The sequence below is a fragment of the Dendrobates tinctorius genome, unplaced genomic scaffold (assembly GCF_039654945.1).
Source record: "Dendrobates tinctorius isolate UK_male_01 unplaced genomic scaffold, ASM3965494v1 ptg000104l, whole genome shotgun sequence".
Lineage (NCBI taxonomy): Eukaryota > Metazoa > Chordata > Amphibia > Anura > Dendrobatidae > Dendrobates > Dendrobates tinctorius.
The window spans coordinates 361196-384238 of NW_027361772.1; the positions used below are offsets into that span (position 1 = coordinate 361196).

The 23043-nt window shown below is 44.6% G+C and overlaps 2 protein-coding genes across 2 annotated transcripts in view; one reads left to right on the forward strand and one right to left on the reverse strand.

Moving 5' to 3' along the window:
• The first annotated feature begins 5936 nt into the window (after window positions 1-5936).
• Window positions 5937-11646, forward strand: MAT2A (methionine adenosyltransferase 2A). The gene is made up of 9 exons (XM_073588568.1): window positions 5937-6114; window positions 7967-8044; window positions 8122-8244; window positions 8322-8434; window positions 8511-8654; window positions 8736-8954; window positions 9187-9369; window positions 9488-9621; window positions 9937-11646. Exons 1-9 carry the CDS (start codon window positions 6021-6023, stop codon window positions 10037-10039), a joined length of 1191 nt encoding a protein of 396 aa, XP_073444669.1. The 5' UTR covers window positions 5937-6020; the 3' UTR covers window positions 10040-11646.
• A 545-nt stretch (window positions 11647-12191) lies between these two features.
• GGCX (gamma-glutamyl carboxylase) overlaps window positions 12192-23043 on the reverse strand; it is a 62769-nt gene continuing 51917 nt past the window's right edge. Inside the window, exon 15 of the mRNA XM_073588567.1 lies at window positions 12192-13562. Within this exon, the coding sequence (XP_073444668.1) occupies window positions 13400-13562 (163 nt within the window). The 3' untranslated portion in view covers window positions 12192-13399. The remainder of the gene's footprint in view (window positions 13563-23043) is intronic.

Here is a 23043-nt window from a genome sequence, read left to right on the forward strand (position 1 = left end):
AGAACACCTGTACAATTGGCTGAGCATGCAAGTGTATGGCGGGGTCGGGAATAATAGCTGTAGGCAAAATCAATATTTTCCCGTCGGCTCTAGAAAATGTACAGTCAGCTTTACTTGGCTCCTCTGATCTTTCTTGATAGTTTGCTGCTGACCTTTCACTCCCTAACATAACTGGCCAGGCTTGTTCTCCATCTCATAAACTGCACTTTTAAATTGTTTTAACCTTTACCACTGTGGTGATGGTCACTTCTGCAAGATGAGCTAGCTTGTTATCTTTTAGCCCATCTTTATGTTCCTATGCACGTGTCCAAACTTAACTTTCTGCAAAAATGTCACATTGTGGACACATGTAGCATAAATAACGCCCAACAGAGTCAATTTTTGTAATCAAAGTTGATCATCTCTGGATAGCTTGAGGGAAGAGGAATGTTAAGAAGGACATATAGGATCACTTGAGCAGGTATAAAGTATTGTTGCTCTATGGAGTAATAATAATAAAAAAATTATTTTTATAGATCCAACATATTCCACAGCCCTTTACAATTAAGAGTATACAATGAATAAAAAAGCAGAAATGCTAACAAAGTACACTGACTAATGATATCACAGTTGTGTATGACACATTTAAGAGGGTTTTCAAAATCTTTATGAAAAGAGTTAATGGTGTAAAGTAACACAAATGCACATTAAACACCTTTCCAATTTCCTGTTGTTCCAATGCAGACCACTCTGTTTCCTAACAGGTCCTTACTGACATAGCTGAAGCAATGATGTGCCATACTGTCACATGACTGGAGCACCTAATCGATTGCAGTATCTATGGCTTATCACATATACAATCAGAGATTGGCTACGGTGGCCAAATATTGGGCTTGGACTGGCCCACAGGAAAACAGGAGAATCCTCCGGTGGGCCACCATCCTCTTATATGAGCAGTACTTGGCACAATATACTTTAATCACTATGTACAGACAAAGGCGGCATCTTATTCATGTAGCAATCTACCCAGTTCATTGTTATATAAATTTGTGATTGAGGATAATGTCACATTTACATTGTAGTTGGAAAGTGGGGCCCTGGAGTTGGGTACTGGTGAGCCCTTGGCACTCCAGTCACACTCTGTATGGTATGGCAAAGCACTTCTTCAGAAATGTAAATCCACCAGACTGGCTATGTAGGGGGGATGAAGAGACAGCAGGGGCGCCGGGTCCGGAACGTGAGAGGCTGCATCCACTGTTCCCGGGGGGAAGCTTGAAGGAGGCAGGCCTTCCCCTGCATCCTGGGGGAAGCCTGTGTGAGCCGGACCTTTCTCCTGACCCAGAGGGGAGAGGAGAGCCAGAAAAGCACATGCAGCAGCGGAGGAATAAAAGGAAAAAGCGCGCAAAACAGGTGAGTGTTGCACCAGCGCAGAGCAGTGAGCAGCGCGCTCCGCTTCCCCCTCCAAAGAGTGCCGGGGCTGTGACAGGCCATGCTGCAGCAGACCTGAAGAATGGGGACTGCTGCGTTGAGGGAAGTAGTGTGCCCAGTAGCAATCCGTGAGTACCGCACATGTGCTGCCCAAGAGGGACCGCATATGAGACTTACACTTGCGCCCTGAAATCGGCAGTGAGTTGCCCTGACACTTGTGACCTGACTTCACCAGTGAAGAATAGCTGTGGAGCCACGTTGGGCTCAGACAGTACCGTCACCCACGCTCTTCCGGCCACAGTAGTATATGGACTAGGGGCAGCGGAAGGTGCTGGAGACCGACAGCTGTCACCAGAAGACGGGGTTTGTTGCACACAGGACCTTCTTGGAAGATACACAGCTCCAGCCGTTGCCGGCGCTATTGAGTTTGCTGCAGGAGCTGCAGTTTAAGGACTTTCTGACACACGTGCTAACGAACCGCCATTATCTGAAACGTAGTTCTCTACTTCACCATATCTTTTGCCTTTTATTCTGTTTAATCCCGTTTAACCCTTTACCTCCCTCCATGGAGTATTCCCCTGTAAGTAAACCTGTCAGCTCTTGCTCTGCCTCCCGTCCGTCACTGCATCCCGCGTTCCTGCTTAACCTTACAGCTACGCCAAGGGAGCAGGCATTTACAAGGTGTGCATGTGCTGAGAAATATCAGCATTTCTAGATTTAAATGAGGAAAAGCCCATTAAAGCCAAGAAAAGGAAGAAAGGTCCAGCTCCAGAAATTTAAAATCCAGGATTTTTATTGTATCATATTTAAAATACATTCATGGCTGCTTCTGATCAAGTAACGGCAACAAAGTTCACCGCATGGGGATATTCTCCAGGTCTCTGTACGCGTTTCGAGCACAAGTGCTCTTAGACTCAGAATACTTTCTTGGAGTCATTATACGTCCTGGCAGAGACGTGTCCGCGCTCAGAGCTTTTCAATAGTTCTTACGAACCTACAAGAGGTGAGCTGAAATTTATCTTTTTCAGTAAAGCCCATTAAAGGTATTGGGAAGTGCAGCAGGAAAATATTCTCCTCCTGTTTTGGGTCAATTATCCAAATATTACTTTTATATTATATTTCTATGGTTTTATATAGTTTACGGTACATTATACATACACAGATACATAGAACGTGATTGTAGAAGGATCAAGTATATTGATATTACAGACTAACGGACACATTATTGTGAACAGCATCGAAATCTGGTGCAGCGTTAGAGACATACACTTATATAGCCATAGATCAGTGCAGACTGCAAAAACAGGAAAATGGCAACAAAAAATAATTTTGTTGTTCCTTATGTAATTATTTTTATGGTAGAATTTTGGGAAACCATAATGACTGATGTGTGAACGAGCCCTTACATACCCACCATTATAACACACAGTACTGTTAGCGTGCAGCCATGCGGAGCTGTACAATATGTGCAGTGTCATGGCTCTCATCTCCCTCGGTAGCTCAGGTTCCACGTGCCAGCTCTTTGTTTCATCAGCAATGATTCTGCGGAAGGAAAAATCTGCAGAGAAGGGAGGAGGGAGCAATCGTACATCTTTTACGACACAGGCCTACTGCAAAGCATGGTGTAACCCACTGCGAGATCTGCAGTGCACAGCCAGGCCGTGTAAGGATCTACACGCCATCCGTGTAGCAGAATGAAAATGTACTACATGAAGCATAATTAGTAAGGATAGCCTTAGTGTCTGCAAATCTTTCACCCCGCCATCATAAACCTGCAGCGCACAGTGTTATTCTCCCAGGACAATGACAATTCCCTACATAATCCGGAGTAATCCTCCTAGGCTGATCATGTTCCTAGACTCTTGGAAACACACAGTAATCTTACCAGAATCTTTGTAAGTACAGGACATGTCTGTGATCTTGCAGGACAAATCTAGAACTTAGATGAGCCACAAAGTATGCTAATTAAATCCCACTCTGCATTGCCGATACGACGTCATACGCCACGGTCTCCTCAAGGCTGGATCAACAAGGTGACTGAGGGTACTGAGCCAAGCAAATTGCAAAAAAATCCAACAAGGCCATTTACTTGTATCGAAAGCTGTCAAGACCAAAGTCACCGTGCAGCCGTATAAGAGCCAGTACTCAGCTCCCACAAACTATATCAGGGGACTGAATACAGACTGACGGAACAAAAGCCGCACAACCATGCTAAACAGATAACAAATTGATGAAAGTATGAAGCGGACATATTTTTCAATGTGCGGTGTCAGGATTTAGCTTTAAGATGCCCAAGAGATCTTGCACTAAATATAACTAAACTGAAATTATATCATCTGCATGGTGGGCACATGGATCACTTTTGGCAACTCCGATGCTCCCTAGCATAAGCTGAGCTATTAGCCAAAACAGAGACCACCAAGTGAAATATATACACATATATAAGTGTGGGCCTATCTTCACGGACTGATAGGATGGAGAAATTTTTTATTAGTTAATTTTCCATATCCAAGTAAATTCTGATCATACCCTGATCTTTATCTATTTACCTTAGCTTTATCAGACCAATTTTCTCCGATGGAGAACATGCGGTCATGTTACCTAGCCTTACGCTGGAAGAGGCTATAGCTGTCAATAGATACCTGATTATTAGTTGATTTTTGCTAGTTATGTAAAGTCTATACCCAAAGGATGCCGTTTTTTTTTTTCTGAGAGGATTGGACTTTAGACCATTTATGTATTTATTTTCATCCAAAGCTAACTTTCCCTTTACATGAGCAGATTTTCAGCAGCAGCTCTCCTCCTCCTTCCATTAATATAACATGCACACTCTGAGTGAAATGTGCATGTTAATAGATATGATCTGGGAGGATAACAGCCGGATAAATCATCTTTGATTAAAGTAGTCAACACTTTACAGCACATTTCTATACAACTGTTTGAATGTAACATATATCCTTTTTTTGAGGTGGGGGAATAGGGAATGCAGACTAAAGGCCCCTGTATTTTTTAACAGCCTTAGGCTGGATCTCCAGCCATGACGCCTCTGTAGGAAGATTGATCTTGTGCAAGCCTAGATAATTCCACCAGGGTCTTCTCTTCCACTATCTTGATTATATCAAGTCATCGGGTTGCTGGTCTTCCTCTTCGCCTTGTTCCTTCTACTCTTCCGACAATGACGTCCTTCACCAGTGATTGCTCTCTTCGTATGATGTGTCCAAAGTAGGCAAGTCGTAGCTTGGTGATCCTTGCTTCAAGTGACATGTCTGGCTTCATTTGTCCCAAAATTGATTTGTTTGGCTCCTATATACATATGATTAAAGTCAGCAAATACACCTATTATGTGAGGAATCGTCTGATCTACTAATATGTATGCGAGCCTCCTGAATCTGCCCTCCACAGATGATGTAGGGGGGAAAGAAGGATCAGGCTGTTGTAATTCCAACCCAGGATCTTTTGTTTTCAGGAAGGGGTAAAGTGTCGGCCGGTGGATTTCTCCTCTTGCTCTTTGAAAACACGAGCTGACCGTTCCTGTGTAGAGAGGGGGAGAGCGATAGCTGTCGGCTGAAAGAACGTAGGAAGTAGGTCGATTTCCAATTTAAGGCAGCAGAAGACGGATAAAAATGTTATAAAATATATATATATCTTAAAAAAATTATATAAATACAAAACTTCACATCAACCCCACCCCCCAATCTAAAATATACAAACGTTTGGCATCGCAGCATTCGTGATCGTCCGAAGTAGCATTTATCTTACACGATGAGAAAAGGCATCAAAACGGCAGAATCGCTGTTTTTGTGGTTATTTCGCCCCCCCCCCCCAAAAAAAAAAGTGGAATAAGATTAGAAAGTCGTACGGACGGCAACGAGAAAAACTACAGCTCGTACCGCAAAAAAAAAACCAGCCCCGATACAACTCTACGGGTCAAAAAAAGTCTCGCTCTTTGAAATCGAGATAAAATCGAAAAGCGACTGTGGAAACGTGGCGCCGGACCCCACACGAGGGCTGCACAATGCAGCATTTCCTCACTCAGTGGCCTCCTGTAATGCTAACTCGTTATCTGTCTGGCTGCGGTGCAGTGGGGTTGACATTGGTTAAATTATGACTTATCAGTACACTTGGCTCATGGTGAGGGTCACCACATGACACCACGCGGTCACACCGACCGTCCCCTCTCACGACCAAGACACAATAACTCGGCTCCTCCCACTAGCTGTAAACACTATGAATCTTGGACTGTACCAAAATGCCAGCTAATACGTTTACCGGTCCAATCTAATAAATCATGCTACATGATAAACTGCCTCCGCCTATACAGAGCCCTGACACGATTCAATATCATTTCCAAGCTTTCTTTTAGTTGCGAGGCTCCTCTCTCTACCACCGCCTCACCCCCCCCGTATGTTTGGTACATCCCACTTGCTCGCCAGTAAGACGTCAGTCTAGGCGGGGGCTGAGGACTGGCCGAGAGGCCTCGCGCGGGTTCTTTGACGTCACCACTGGAAAGCTATAAAAGCTCCATACCTGGCGCCATTCCTGCATTCCAGCCGACGAGGACCAAGCGTGAGCATCTTCTATATCGCTACGAAACGGCCTATACTGCCGCCATTATGAACGGACAGATGCTGAACGGTTTCCATGACTCCCTCATCGATGAAGGCAGCTTTCTATTTACCTCAGAGTCCGTTGGGGAGGGGCACCCCGGTGAGTATTGGCGGCAGCCGTGTGTTGTACCGTTGGTCGGGGGGGGTGACGTCGTCACGTGTTCGGCAGCGATTTTTGTTTATAAAGTTGTTTTGAAGCCGTAAGGTACGTCGGAAGGGTCTAAATTACGCCGTTGGCGTTTTGTGTAATTCTCAGAGGTTCTCGGTGTTCGAGGCGCCGCAATGCAGTCAGAGCACGTGGTCCGTCCTGGGCGGCCCCTCCTGTACTCACTGCCTGGGTGACTGATCTCCCTGCTGCATTGTCTGCCTGTGCCCCTGTACTGCAGGGCGCAGTGTACTAGGTGGGCACATGTCTACTGCAGGGTACCAGGTGGGCACATGCCTGTACTGCAGCAGGGCACAGTGTACCAGATGGGCGCATGTCCTGATCCCTGACCTATACTAACACATAAGGGTGCAGTATGTAGATTCTTGCCACTAACATGTAAATTACATACACAGTGCTAGTCCACCCTTTCCTGGCAGGATCCATTACTCTTAATCTGGTGTACCTACCAGCTAATTCATTATGTTGTGTAACCAAGAGTAAAAAATGGCTCCAGATCAGCATATAATTGGCAAGGTGCCAGCTCCATGTGACCGCACCGGAAGTCTGATGGCGGTAAGAATATTACAAGGGCTGTGGTATTAGACCGATCTCTAGCTCTGCTTTAAGTGATGGATTAGTCTGCTGCATTAATATTGCCTGCAGGTACTATGTAGACCGGCCATGATGGTATCACGAGGCAGTCAGTATTCCTGCGCCTGCCTCCCTCCTGCTCGGGTGGGTGTGGGAGGGGATGGCCCAATGGCTGCGCACTGCATCAGGTTTCAGGTCGACAGCTGCACGCTGGGGACTGCTGCATTGCACTCTTGCCTACGTGATCTATAATTGTCAATGGCGCTGGATTGCTTCCAGGTTCTGTCTAGGCTTTCAGAATGGGCAGTACTAGAGTGTGGCGTTACCGCTACAGTACTTGGATCTGTTCCTGGCTTTGTTTGGCGGCAGTAGTTTCCTGGGATAGTAAATAGAGGTGGCATATGGGATCTCTCGGGGGTCTTGCACAATATTTATCAGGGTAGATGACTCCTTCAGTGATATGCTCTCACTTCCAGGAATAAAGGGATGGGTTCTTGATGGTAAGTGGAGTTTCTAAGTGCTCAATGCCTAAATCCTTATCTATAATCTCAATAAGGATTATTGGTCAGTTGCTCTGGCTGATAACAGGGAACAATGGACTATTTCACTTCAAAGTAGGTATTTTGCTCTTGTCTATTGCCATGTCCCAAAGCCCTCTTGCTGTCCCCAAAGGGGATTTAGAATGTGCTGTAGTCAGTAGGTCTCAGCTGTCCAGGAGTGAACCAGAGCACCTGGAGGAAAGCATGGGCAGAACATGCATACTTCTGTTAGGTGGATTTTTGGTTTAGTGTCTCATTAATGGACTGACTAGAACAGATCATGTAGGGTTTGCATGTTGGTGTAACATTAGACTGGTAACATGACTCCCACCCCTGTTCGAGGGCAGCAGGTGTTGTGTGAAGCAGCCTTATATGGGAGAGACCTTTGCTCATCTTGTTCAGAATTATACAATGCTGCGCTGACCGGCTCAAGTTCTGTAAAGCTTAAAGGGGAATCCACTTAAATTAAGAGGAATAAGCTGCTGCCAAACATGGCTGTGGGAACTGTTCTGCCCTGGGAACAAAAGGGTTGGTCATGTTGAAATCAAACGGCCCATTCCTCTCCGTGATGTCTGTTGGAGAATTGGCCTGGGTAACTCTCGAATGTGAATGACTAGGTTAGTTCTGTTAATCTGCGATATCATGATTTTTCATGGCTTGTCTTGTCATTACAGACAAAATCTGTGATCAAATCAGTGATGCAGTCCTGGATGCCCATCTCAAGCAGGACCCTGATGCTAAAATTGCTTGTGGTAAGTTTTGGTGCCCTACACTTGTTACTCTTGGGTACATTTTGAGGATGGGATTTGACTGTTCCATATGCCTGCAGAAACTGTTGCAAAGACTGGCATGATTCTCCTCGCTGGTGAGATCACCTCAAGGGCAACCGTAGACTACCAGAAGGTTGTGCGGGACACAATCAAACATATCGGCTATGATGATTCCTCCAAAGGTGAGTAATGCTTGGCTTGAGTGGATTTGATCTTTACAAGGCTAGATCGGGCAATGAAATGTTATGCTCTTCATTAGGTTTTGACTACAAGACCTGCAATGTGTTGGTTGCTCTTGAACAGCAGTCTCCTGACATTGCCCAGGGTGTGCACTTGGATAGGAATGAAGAGGATGTTGGTGCTGGGGACCAGGTGAGAACTAGACTGAAGGTAACTAGAGCTGCTCATGCTTGTTAAATATAGCATACTAAACTACCCCTGTTTTCAGGGCCTCATGTTTGGCTACGCTACAGATGAGACAGAAGAGTGCATGCCTCTGACTATTGTCCTGGCACACAGACTGAATGCTAGGATGTCAGAGCTGCGTCGCAACGGCACCTTGCCCTGGCTTCGTCCTGACTCTAAGACCCAGGTGAGTAAGACTTTCTGCACATGCAGATTTTCTTCTAGGATCCCATGAAGGGGCACACTTTAATGGCCCATGCAATTTCAGGTCACCGTCCAGTACATGCAGGACCGTGGAGCAGTGATCCCTGTTAGAGTGCACACTGTTGTAGTCTCTGTACAGCATGATGAGGGAATCTGCCTGGATGAGATGCGTGATGCATTGAAGGAGAAAGTTGTTAAGGTTGTGGTTCCTGCCAACTACCTGGACGACGATACCATCTACCACCTGCAGCCCAGCGGTCGATTTGTAATCGGTGGCCCACAGGTCAGCAGATATGTTGGGATGGGTATTGGTTCTGTAGTGTTACTTGCACTGAATTTATGAACTTCTTAAACCTCAAGACCTCTGCTGATTTCTGAAAGAAGACAGTCTGAGGGAGGATTGGTAAAGGACTTGGGTCTAGACTGCTGGTCTACCAGAGAGCAGTGCTTGGCTGAGCATCCTTGGTGGGGTTCTTGGCACTTGACCATCATTCAGTCTTTAAATGTGTTTCTAGGGAGACGCTGGCTTGACTGGACGCAAGATTATTGTAGATACTTACGGTGGATGGGGTGCCCATGGTGGTGGTGCCTTCTCTGGCAAGGACTATACTAAGGTGGACAGATCTGCTGCTTATGCTGCCCGCTGGGTAGCTAAATCCCTAATTAAGGCTGGCCTTTGCCGCCGTGTGCTTGTTCAGGTAGGTAAAGCTTCTGGTAAGGGTCTTTAGTTTTCTTACACCTGTGGCTGGCCAGTAGGGGTCTTTATGCCCTTTGCCTGTGGTGATCACACACTGTAGATCTCAATCTCTTAACCAGGTCTCCTATGCAATTGGTGTTGCCCATCCTCTGTCTATTTCGATCTTCCACTATGGGACATCACAAAAGAGTGAGCGGGAACTGCTGGATATAGTGAAGAAGAACTTTGACCTTCGTCCCGGTGTTGTCGTCAGGTAAAGTCAGCAACAAACATTGCTTTGTTAACCAAGGAGGTGGGTGGGAGATGTCCTTGATAGATAGTAAAAAATCTGGTAAGGGGTATGCCCTACAATGTGCTAAGCACCATAGGCCCGATGAGAAGATTGCAAGGGGTTTCAGGCCACTGGTGATCCCTGCTGTAGGCAGTCTGTGGTGAGTTGTGTCCATGATGTCCCCCAGGGTAAGTGCCCTGTATAGGAGCAATGAGGCAGGATTCTGCCATAGCTGATGATTGCTACACATGTCTTCTCTTTACACTGTACATTAACAAGCAAACTTGTATATTCCAGGGATCTGGATCTGAAGAAGCCAATTTATCAGAGGACTGCAACCTATGGTCACTTTGGTAGGGAGTGCTTCCCCTGGGAAGTGCCTAAAAAGCTGGAGTATTGATTGTTAGGCTTTTCCCCCTCTGACCTGCTGGCGTTGTATACAGAGAAGCCTGCAGACTCCTAGGGAGGAAAAGGCCCCATATTAACCTTTCCTGTTCTGTGGGTTCACTGTGGTCTCCAATGCCATGTCCTGCTTGTGGAGACAGTACCATGTATGAGCTAGTTACTACCCCTGCATCTTTGCTGTTAATCTATTGGTGCTTCTAGCAGAAGGCTTCTTATTTTTTTTCCCAGTAGCCTTAAAGAGGTTGACCATTTTCCTCAAATATATTGGAAACCTCTCCAATGTTCAAAGACCGGCACAATGTCTTTAATTTGTAGAACACTGGTCTCTTGTCACTGACTGTACAGAGCCCACATCCCAGTATGGCTACTGGTAGAGGGGCCTACACTATTCACAGCTCTTAACATGCACAAGTTTCCCTTGCTGTGAGCAATGATCAGGATGCTGACCAGATGTGATCAGTCATGGTGCTGGGATCAGTCAGTCCATGAAGATTGCTGTAAACAAGCAAATAAAGATGCTGCTGCTGATCTAATAGGAGTGTGGGTTCCAGTACAAATGAGAATGAAATGGCTGACCTCTTAGATGGTCTCATGACCAAGTATATTGTCCCCAGGCTTCTTGGACTGCCATAGATGCCACTGTCTATATTCTCATGTCTTGTTGGGTCCTACATTGTTCCCTTACTATATGACTCTTTAGGTGACCCATCCCCCCTCATGTCCAAGCGTGCATTTAATTCCCTGTGCATACAATGCAGCACTTTGCCAAAACCATACTCATGATTCTCAATGGCTCTTAAGCAGTGCACAACTTGTCCCCCTCCAAAAAAATTGACATGGCCTTTTAGGCTGTTATTTCTTGGTGCCTGTACTCCTTTATTTCAAGAAACCTCTTTCACTAAGCCACACTGCACAAAGCTTTCCCTGTTCAGTGTCATCTTCTGTGAGCCTGTGCCATGGGTAGTATACCTTCCTCTCTGCAGCTGGCCGGTGTGGCTACAGAGAAACCAGCCCAGTGCAGAGTTGAGGCACAGGATTAGCAGCTGGCAGGGAGAGTAAAGGATCTTACTTGAAATTTTGATGTGTGTAAAACCAGTATTTCAATCTCAAGACACTTATAGCATAGGCACATATGCCATAAATGTCTGAGATGGGAATGCTCCTGAACTGCTTTATTTATTGTTGCCAGGCATGGGTGTAAGTACAGAGTAGCCCATGCTGCAGGTGACATCTTATTTTAAATTTTTTTTTTTTTACACTTTATGCTGTTAATCGGTCTTGATACACCACCTCTCCAGGACCTCTGGCATGCTATGGTGTAGTACAGAAAAACCATGGCTGTGCAATGCAGAGGGTCCTGGCTTGTGTCCATGTGTATCTCATTCAGATGGAGTGTCCCCTGCAGGAATAGGCACTCATACCAGTGTTTTACAGAGAAGCTGGTTGTTTACATGCCCATCCTGTAGGGGATTCTCTGACTGCTATAGGGTACACTAACTTTCAGCCTTTTTATTTTTTACTATTCCATGTGTCTGGTTCTGGTAAAAGCAAATAAATCACAGCAAGATTTCATGAATAAAGTATTAGGTGCTCCCTTTACAACCTGTGTTGTGTGATTTGTCTCTAGCGAAGGTTCTCTAACAGTGGTGAGCATGGAGGATCTCAACACTATGGTGGCTAGGTTCCCTGTACAGAAAGGCCTGGTGTTAGCTTCTTTCCACCACTGCCCTACCTACTGCAGGGCATGGTCCTGCACATCATCTCAGACCCAAACAAGGCTCTTAGGCCCAGTCCTCTGATACTATAGTACTTGTTCTCCATGTGGGCAATATGCACTGAAAGGGTTTTCCTAGAGTTAATTTTAGTTACTAGATTTTGGAATTATAAGCACAGGGAACATGTAATGGCTGTATCTAACTGCAAAAAACATGGTCTGATCATGGCTATTAAACTACAGCTGCACAGACTTGGCTGTGAAATACCAGTTGGATTTAGATGGTGTAAAGGAGGTACAACCTAATTCTTAATGTGAAGTGCGGAGTCCCTCTTATCTGAACCACCAGTAATATAAAGTGTAGACAGTTGCCCACTGTGGAGTAGGTTGTGTGTTGGGGGGAAGAAACAATCCAGCTTGAGATGGAGGCGGCTGCAATTTTACAAAACTTTTATTGGACAACTTAAAAATGTTTCTTTAAAAATCTCCCATAGCAAACACCAAGCACAGCAGTGAGGAGGATCAACGTGTTTCAACTAAAAAAAGTCTTAGTCATGATCTACCTGCCAATACATTGAGAAACTATATAGAGTGCACATGACATTGATTGGACAGACAATTAAAAATGCAAGAAAGCATATACAAATTGAGAAAAGAAAAACTTAGTTGAGAATCATCATGGACAACAGTGAATTAGGATAATACATTGCCTTATAAGATATTGCATAAAGAGTATTCAGTATAATTTTATTAAATCTTGTCTGGCATTGACACCACGGGGAGTACAGGTGTTGTAATATCACAGTACGGTGGGTGCTTGAGTAGAGGCCCTGATCCACACTCCTAGTCAATTCCTATATGTATAAGAGCCACAATCACAAGTCATGCAGCCATGGGGACTCAAGCATATTTGAGCATTTGCTCATCACAAATGGCTGTATTCTCGTGAGATCACACTACACAACCTGGTCTGGCATGACTTCTGACCCGAGCATGATGGCTAGCCTAACGGCACTCGCGTGTGTTGCAGCTGTCAAATGGCACTGTAAGACATGGCAGCCACAGCAACTTGTAGTAGTATTCAAGCACAATGAAGATACTGTTTCAATAAGGAGTTTACTAATTAACACCTATGGCCTCATGCTCAGAGTACAGATGGGCTGCAGATCAACCGACCTGACCACCAGTCTCGTGCCCCTGAAGCTCATGTCTAGGATGCTCATGTGCTGTCTGTATTCAGCCTGGATCCCTGTATCTGAACTTCTAATCCGGTCAATCAGATGTGCAGACTGAGGCCAGCACCATAGCTGTGTAATAAAAGCCTGTATCAGCTCCATGTTCCTGCTAAGGCCAAACAATGCAGTAATCTTCAGTGACCGGCCAGGAATAGCAGCACTGACATTCCTAGAATGGCACTGGAGGGGAATATTTACAGTCTCTATTATCTGAGGCCCCTAGTGGACAATCCCTCGAAGGAAATGTGAAAAAAGTCCATTCTGGTAAGAGGTTTGTTAAAGACTTTTTTTTTTTTTTCAAAAAACTCATGTAGCGTGAGATCACTTGTAGAAAAGTATACTGGTTGTTTGCTCTGTACAAAAACTATATAAAATAGTTCATCAACTAATAACAGGTTATGTAGGGTCACACATCTGTATGCTCTGGCTCAGGGTGGTCTTGCTGCTTGGCTTCCTGTTGTCTTGGATCTTCATACTTAATATTGGCAAACGCCACTTCTGCTGCCAGCTGCTCCAGGGGCGGTTTACCAATGAGAATATTCCGCAGAGAAATGGCCGTCATAAGGAAACTACACCAGAAAACAAAATGTAAGGCGACTTTCTATCATTTACAACTGTGGTCGTACAATATATATATAAAAGTGTGTATCACCAACCAATCACGAAGCATCTTTCATTTTACCAGCGCTGTTCAAAAGAAGCTGAGCTGTGATTGGTTTCTATGAACAAGTTTTCCCACTTGACAACACCTCAGCAGACACTGACATGGTGGGAGAAACAAGCTCCCAGCCATCGTCTGCCCCACTCCCCCCCCCCCCCCCCCCCCCCGAGAGGAGCAGAGAGCACATGACAAAAATCTCCCCCCCCCCCGCCCATATCCCCATCACATCCATCCCGTAGGCACATCTTAACTCTTAAAGGGATTGTTGGTATTGAAGTTAGGGCAAATCCATCCAGGGCTTTGGTTTTGACCCCAGACCTCTCTCAAAGAATCTGTCGCCCATTGTTCGTGATATGTAAGGATATCCTTTGATGCATAAATACCTTTTTTTATCTTGGTGGATGTATGGAAATCGCCACAGTCCGGTCCGATGGGCAGGGCTTATTCATCACCTCCGGCTTGCTGAACGTAATCTTCATCTGTGAATATCACAGATGCCGTAGCTTTCTGCGCTTGCACAGTATGCTTTGCCCAACTGTTGGCAAAGCATATAACAGGTATTTCTCAGTGAGATCTATGCCCAGAAGTGTGTCCTACATGTGAAGTCTGAAAAATCCTAGCGCATGCGCAGTACCGATTATATGCTTTGCCCACAGTTGGGCAAAGCATACTGCGCAAGCGCCAGAGGTCTTTTCAATGCGCAAGCGCGGAAAACTACAGCATCTGTGATATTCACAGATGAAGATTACGTTCAGCAAGCTGAAAGGGGGGGCGGGGGAGCCAAATAAGCCCCGCCCATTGGACCAGACCATGGCGATTTCCATATATCTCCACCAAGATAAAAAAAGGTATTTATGCATCAAAGGTATGGGGTCGGGGGGAATCAAAAGTCCTAATAGAATCCTTATGGGACGCATAATCTTTACATGATATTACTAAAAATGGGTGACAGATTCCCTTTAAAGGGATCCCTGGTATGGAAGTTAGGACCGTCCCACTCAGCTCTGTGGTTCTGACCCCAGGGTCCCTTAAAGGGATCATTGGTATTGAAGTTAGGGCAATTCCACTCCGCTTTGGTACTGACCCCAGGCCTTTCTTATAGGGATCTCCGGTATAAAAGTCAGGGCAAATCCATCCAGCGCTTTGGTTCTGAGCCCAGGCTCTCTTAAAGGGTTCTCCTGTATGGAAGTCAGGGCAAATCCCTCAATGCTCCGATTCTGACCCCAGAGTTCTATTAAAGGGATCATTGGTATGCAAGTTACGGCAAATTCACTCAGCGCTCTGGTTCTGATCCCAGTCTCTCGTAAAGGGATCCCCGGTATGGAAGTTAGTACCTTTCCACTCAGTACTCTGGTTCTGACCCCAGGCTGACGGGACGATGTGGGATATTAGGTGTAGTAGTCCAGTGGCTTTGGCTGACGGGACGATGTGGGATATTAGGTGTAGTAGTCCTGTAGCTTTGGCTGACGGGACGATGTGGGATATTAGTGGTAGTAGTCCGGTGGCTCTGGCTAGATATTGACACATAGAATACTATATATATATATATATATTCATGCAGTTCTTCATAGCAGTATAGCCACTGTAACATTTGCCGGCTTCTGTAAAATCATTCCCCTACCCGACATGAAATGACACATGGTTTACATACAGTTAAAAAAAAAAACATGAAATGGTTAACTGTATGTAAACCATGTGTCATTTCATGTCGGGTAGGGGAATGATTTTACAGAAGCCGGCAAATGTTTCAGTGGCTATTCTGCTATGAAGAACTGCATGAATTATAAATATATATATATGTATTCTATGTGTCTATATCTATTCTTTCCTTTGTGTTTGAAAACCTGTCATAGGGCTCCATTAGATGTCCATTTTGCAAGTCTGCGAGAAAATCTCGGCTTATGGATGTCAAACGGATGCTTACATGCGAATAAAATCGGTTCTACGCTGGAAAATCGGATCACAGACGGAGCCATGGTGAAGAAACCTTTGTGCGATTTCGGACTGTTAAAATTGGACCGATTTTTTAATCGTGTGTGACTCCAGCCTTATAGTGAATGTGGCGGGGTTCTACACTCAGCTATATATATATATATATATCATTATAATTTGTTATAACTAACCGTAGTTAGTTACTATGCCCGGGCAATGGCAAGCTCTTCAGCTAGTACATAATAAAGTGGAAAACATGAGTGATCGCACATGTAAAGAAATCCAGAGGCGGTGATGTGTGCAATGCTCATCCCACATCCATGAGACCTTGCAGTGCTATTGGGGTAACTCAACTTCAGCCATAAGTGTGTACAGAACCCAAAAAGTTTCATCGTATACAACCTTGCCCTATAAAACCATTCTAGCCTCCATATGAGATGCCAGAGAGGTCAGGTGCAGATGGGACCCACAGGTTCCTCCCCAATTCTTGGTGGGATAGCCGTAGGGGTGCTGTAATCAATGACACAGTTGCCTGTCCTGAAATAGGCAAAATCCTGTTTGAGACAAGTCTATTTTTTTTATTATTTAGTCCTGAGTAGTGATCAGCAAACCCCTGGCTGTTTGGGTCCAACCAAACATTTAAAAAAAAAGTACCAGAACCCCACATTCAGATAAATAGGAGCCCAAAAATCCGTTGCTTGCCACGCTGTCTTCTGCATGACAGCACAGCAAATATTGCCTCTGATTGACGGTAAGATGAGTACTGCCGGTCAGAGAGCTGTGGTTCCCACGCTGGCAGATGACTGCATGAGTCAGCAGCTGTAACTAGTGATAAAAAGTTTACCTCCGGTCACAGACGTCAGGCTGATGGGAGTATTACTCCCATTACCTACACCTGCTCACTCTGCCATCTGACAGCATGGAAACCACAGCTCTCTGACCGGCGGTAATGATCTTACCGTCAATCAGAGCTGATGGCATTTCTCACGCTGTCATGTAGATGACAGCATGGGAAACACCCGATGTTAGGCACCCCAAACACAAACAGCAGCACAGACTTCCTGCAGAAGATCATGTTTGGGGTCAGTGCCCAAACAGTAGGTGTTCGGTACAGACCCAAAACTTTACTGTTCGGGTTCGCCCAACACTAGTCCTAAGGCTATGTGCACACGCTGCGGATTCTGCTGCGGTTTTGGCTGCTGCGGATCCGCAGCAGTTCTGCAGACAATGTACGTCTATGTGATTTACAGTCCACAGTGCACATGCTGCAGATTTTCAACCACGGAAAAGCTGCGGTTTTGAATCCGCAGAAAGAATTGACATGTCAATTCTTTCTGCGGATTCTGCTGCCGTTTGTCACCTATTCCATTGTCCAGGTGTCAAACCGCAGGCCAATCCGCAGGTCATTTTAGCTGCGGTTTTACCTGCGGATCCGGAGATACAAACCCGTGGGTGAATCCGCAGCGTGTGCACATAGCCTTAGGATTGCCATTTTAATGGGTCATCATATACAGCTGGTATATTGCAGTTTTAGATTTAGTGTTATATGGCTCAGTGGATAGCACTGCAGTCTTACAGCGCTGGGATACTGGGTTCAAATCCCACCAAGGACAACAGCTGCAAGGAGTTTGCGTGGGTTTCCGCCGGGTTCTCCGGTTTCCTTCCACATTTCAAAGACAATACTGATGGGGCTCACAATCTAAATTCGCTATCGGGGACAGTGAAGATAATGTCTGTAAAGCGTTATGGAATTAATGGCGCTATATAAATGAGTAAAATAATAAAACAAAATATATATGCTTAGTACTGCTTGTATGTGCACAAAAGTAACCCATATGGACATAAGTAAAAATAGTCCCATGATATGACTGCAGATATAATTCAGAACAGGTTCTCCTTGCTCAGCCTTTATGGCTCTATAGCCAGGAATCGTTCTCTGCAGCCATGCTGAATATGACCGGTCTTATCACTCACCCCATAGTAGATGTTCTATAAGAAGTGTATTTCTTCCTTAAGTCACCCCCTAGTGGTTGTTATTGGAAACTACTGTCACTTCAAAAAGGTTTGGTAGGAAATTAACCCCTTCACCCCCAAGGGTGGTTTGCACGTTCATGACCGGGCCAATTTTTACAATTCTGACCACTGTACCTTTATGAGGTCATAACTCTCGAACGCTTCCATGGATCCCGGTGATTCTGACATTGTTTTCTCGTGACATATTGTACTTCATGTTAGTGGTAAAATTTCATTCAAATAACTTGCGTTTATTTGTGAGAAAAACGGAAATTTGGCGAAAATTTTGAAAATTTCGCAATTTTCCAACTTTGAATTTTTATGCCCTTAAATCACAGAGATACGGCACACAAAAAACTTGATAACTAACATTTCCCACATGTTTACTTTACATCAGCACAATTTTGGAACCAAAATTTTTTTTTGTTAGGAAGTTATAAGGGTTAAAAGTTGACCAGCGATTTCTCATTTTTACAACACCATTTTATTTTTAGGACCACATCACATTTGAAGCCACTTTGAGGGGTGTATATGATAGAAAATACACAAAAGTGACACCATTCTAAAAACTGCACCCCTTAAGGTGCTCAAAACCACATTCAAGAAGTTTATTAACCCTTTAGGTGCGTCACAGGAATTTTTTTGAATATTTAAAAAAAAATGAACATTTAACTTTTTTTCATAAAAAAAATACTTCAGGTTCAATTTTTTTTTATTTTACCAAGGGTAACAGGAGAAATTGAACTGCAAAAGTTATTGTGCAATTTGTCCTGAGTACGCAGATACCTGATATGTGGGGGGGAACGACTGTTTCGGCGCATGGCAGAGCTCAGAATGGAAGGAGCGCCGTTTGACTTTTTCAATGCAAAATTGGCTGGAATTCAGATTGGACGCCATGTCACGTTTGGAGAGTCCCTGATGTACCTAAACAGTGGAAACCCCCTACAAGTGACCCCATTTTGGAAACTAGACCCCCCCAAGGAACTTATCTAGATATGTGGTGAGAACTTTGAACCCACAAGGGCTTTACAGAAGTTTATAACGTACAGCAGTACAATTAAAAAATCATATTTTTTCCACAAAAATGATCTTTTCACCCTCAATTCTTATTTTTCCAAGGGTAACAGGACCCTAAAAGTTATTGTGCAATTTGTCCTGAGTACGCTGATACCCCACATGTGGGGGTAAACCACTATTTGGGCGCATGGCAGAGCTCGGAAGGGAAGCAGCGCCATTTGACGTTTTTGGCTGGAATTGAGATCGGACACCATGTCGCGTTTGGAAAACCCCTGATGTACCAAAACAGTGGAAACCCCCCACAAATGACACCATTTTGGAAACTAGACACCCTAAGGAACTTATCTAGATGTGTGGTGAGAACTTTGAACCCCCATGGGCTTCACAGAAGTTTATAACATAAAGCCATACAATTAAAAAATCATATTTTTTCCACAAAAATGATCTTTTCACCCTCAATTCTTATTTTTCCAAGGGTAACAGGACCCTAAAAGGACCCCCCCAGTGCTTCACAGAAGTTTACAACGCCCGGGCGTGAAAATAAAAAATTCGTATTTTTTCCACAAACATGATCTTTTAGTCACCATTTTTTTATTTTCCCAAGGGTACCAGGAGAAATTGGACCCCAAAAGTTGTTGTCCAATTTGTCCTGAGTATGCTGATACCCCATATGTGGGAGAAAACTACTGTATGGGCACACGTCGGGGCTCGGAAGGGAAGTAGTGACGTTTTGGAATGCAGACTTTGATGGAATGGTCTGCGGGTGTCATGTTGCCTTTGGAGAGCCCCTAATGTACCTAAACAGTGGAAACCCCCCACAAATGACACCATTTTGTAAACTAGACCCCCCAAGGAACTTATCTAGATGTGTGGTGAGCACTTTGACCCCCCCAGTGCTTCACAGAAGTTTACAACGCCCGGGCGTGAAAATAAAAAATTTGTATTTTTTCCACAAACATGATCTTTTAGTCACCATTTTTTTATTTTCCCAAGGGTACCAGGAGAAATTGGACCCCAAAAGTTGTTGTCCAATTTGTCCTGAGTATGCTGATACCCCATATGTGGGAGAAAACTACTGTATGGGCACACGTCGGGGCTCGGAAGGGAAGTAGTGACGTTTTGGAATGCAGACTTTGATGGAATGGTCTGCGGGTGTCATATTGCCTTTGGAGAGCCCCTAATGTACCTAAACAGTGGAACCCCCCCACAAATGACACCATTTTGTAAACTAGACCCCCCAAGGAACTTATCTAGATGTGTGGTGAGCACTTTGACCCCCCCAGTGCTTCACAGAAGTTTACAACGCCCGGGCGTGAAAATAAAAAATTCGTATTTTTTCCACAAACATGATCTTTTAGTCACCATTTTTTTATTTTCCCAAGGGTACCAGGATAAATTGGACCCCAAAAGTTGTTTTCCAATTTGTCCTGAGTACGCTGCTACCCCATATGTGGGAGAAAACTACTGTATGGGCACACGTCGGTGCTCGGAAGGGAAGTAGTGACGTTTTGGAATGCAGACTTTGATGGAATGGTCTGCGGGTGTCATGTTGCCTTTGGAGAGCCCCTAATGTACCTAAACAGTGGAAACCCCCCACAAATGACACCATTTTGTAAACTAGACCCCCAAAGGAACTTATCTAGATGTGTGGTGAGCACTTTGACCCCCCCAGTGCTTCACAGAAGTTTACAACGCCCGGGCGTGAAAATAAAAAATTCGTATTTTTTCCACAAACATGATCTTTTAGTCACCATTTTTTTATTTTCCCAAGGGTACCAGGAGAAATTGGACCCCAAAAGTTGTTGTCCAATTTGTCCCGAGTACGCTGACACCCCATATGTGGGAGAAAACTACTGTATGGACACACGTCGGGGCTCGGAAGGGAAGCAGTGACGTTTTGGAATGCAGACTTTGATGGAATGGTCTGCGGGTGTCATGTGCGTTTGGAGAGCCCCTGATGTACCTAAACTATTGAAACTCCCCACAAGTGACCCCATTTTGGACACTAGACCCCCCACGGAACTTATCTAGATGTGTGGTGAGCACTTTGAACCCCCAAGTGCTTCACAGAAGTTTATAACACTCGGACGTGAAAATAAAAAAATCATTTTTTTCCACAAAAATGATATTTTTGCCCCCAATTTTTTATTTTCCTAAGGGTAACAGGAGAAATTGGACCCCAAAAATTGTTTTGCAATTTGTCCTGAGTAGGCTGATACCCTACATGAGGGGGTAAAACACTGTTTGGGCGCATAGCAAAGCTTGGAAGGGAAGGAGCACCATTTGACTTTTTCAACTCAGAATTGGCTGGAATTGAGATCAGACGCCATGTTGCATTTGGAGAGCCCCTGATGTGCCCAAACAGTGGAAACCCCCAATTCTAACTCCAACCCGAACCCCAACACGCCCCTAACCCTAACCCTAGCCCTAACCCTAACCTAACCCTACCCCAACACACCCCTAGCCCTAACCCTAGCCCTAACCCTAATGGAAAAATGGAAATAAATACATTTTTTTTATTTTATTATTTTTCCCTAACTAAGGGGGTGATAACGGGGGGTTTGATTTACTATTTATGGCGGTTTTTATGTTTGGCGGCTGTCGCACGCTAAAAGACGCTTTTTATTGTAAAAATAGTTTTTGCATCACCACATATTGAGAGCTATAATTTTTGCGTATTTTGACCCACCGAGTCATGTGAGGTCTTATTTTTTGCGGGACGAGTTGACGTTTTTATTGGTACCATTTTCGGGCACGTGAAATTTTTTGATCGCTTTTTATTCCGATTTTTGGGACGCAGAATGAACAAAAACCAGCGTTTCATGAATTTCTTTTGGGGGGGTGTGTTTACACCGTTCCGCGTGCGGTAAAATTGATAAAGCGGTTTTATTCTTCGGGTCAGTACGGTTACAGCGATACCTCATTTAGGTCGTTTTTTTATGTTTTTGTCGGTTTTATGCAATGAAAACTATTTTATATAAAAAATAATTATTTTTGCATCGCTTTATTCTGCGAGTTATAACTTTTTTATTTTTTCGCTGATGATGCTGTGTGGCGGCTTGTTTTTTGCGGGACAAGATGACGTTTTCAGCGGTACCATGGATATTTATATGCGTCTTTTTGATCGCGCGTTATTGCACTTTTTGTTTGGCGGTATGATAATAAATCATTATTTTTTGCTTCGTTTTTTATTTTTATTTTTTAAGGGGTTCGCTAAAGGGGTTAACTAATGGGACAGTTTTATAGGGCAGGTCGTTACGGACGCGGCGATACCTAATATGTGTACATTTATTGTTTTTTTTTTTTATTATTTAAAAAAAATGAATTTATTGGGGAATATTTTTTTTTTTTTTACTAATTTATTTGGCGATTTTTTTAAATTTATTTTTACACTTTTTTTTTTAATTTTTTTTTACTTTATTACATAGTCCCAGGTGGGACATCACTGTCCTGTGACAGATCGCTGATCTGTCACATCACAGATCACTGTGACAGATCAGCAATCTGTCACAGGCAGTGCACAAGGCTTCCTCATGCCTGCGCTTTGCAGGCACTGAGGAAGCCAGCTTCCCCAGGCCCCCGAAGGCCCCCGTCGCCATCTTGGATTCGGGGGCCTGGAGGAAAGGAGCCCCCCGCAGCAGCGCTGCACATTGCGCTGCCGTGGGGGGCTCAGGGAAGCACGGAGGGAGCCCCCTCCCTGCCGATGATTCCCTTTAACTCCCGGTACACCGCGATCGCGTTTGATCGCGGTGTGCAAGGGGTTAACGTGTCGGGGGCGGTCCGTGACCGCCCCTGACACATTGTGCCGGGTGTCAGCTGTGATAATCAGCTGACACCCGGCCGCGATCAGCGGCGCTCACCACGTGGGCGCCGCTGATCGCGGTAGACGTACTATCCCGTCCCCGGTCATACGGGCCCGGGTACCGTGGACGGGATAGTACGTCTCATGTCAGGAAGGGGTTAAACTTCATTAAGTTACAGCATTGTCACATAAAGCTACAGTGGGTACAGAAAGTATTCAGACCCCTTTAAATTTTTCACTCTGTTTCATTGCAGCCGTTTGGTAAATTCAAAAAAGTTAAAAAAAAATTTCTCATTAATGTACACTCTGCACCCCATCTTGACTGAAAAAAAACAGATGTAGAAATTCTTGCAAATTTATTAAAAAAGAAAATCTAAAATATCACATGGTCATAAGTATTCAGAGCCTTTGCTCAGACACTCAAATTTAAGTCACATAGAATCATAGAATCGTAGAGTTGGAAGGGACCTCCTGGGCCATCTGGTCCAACCCCCTGCTCAAAGCAGGATTCGCTAAATCATCCCAGTCAGATGTCTGTCCAGCCTCTGTTTGAAGACTTCCATTGAAGGAGAACTCACCACTTCTCGTGGCAGCCTGTTCCACTCATTGATCACTCTGTCAAAAA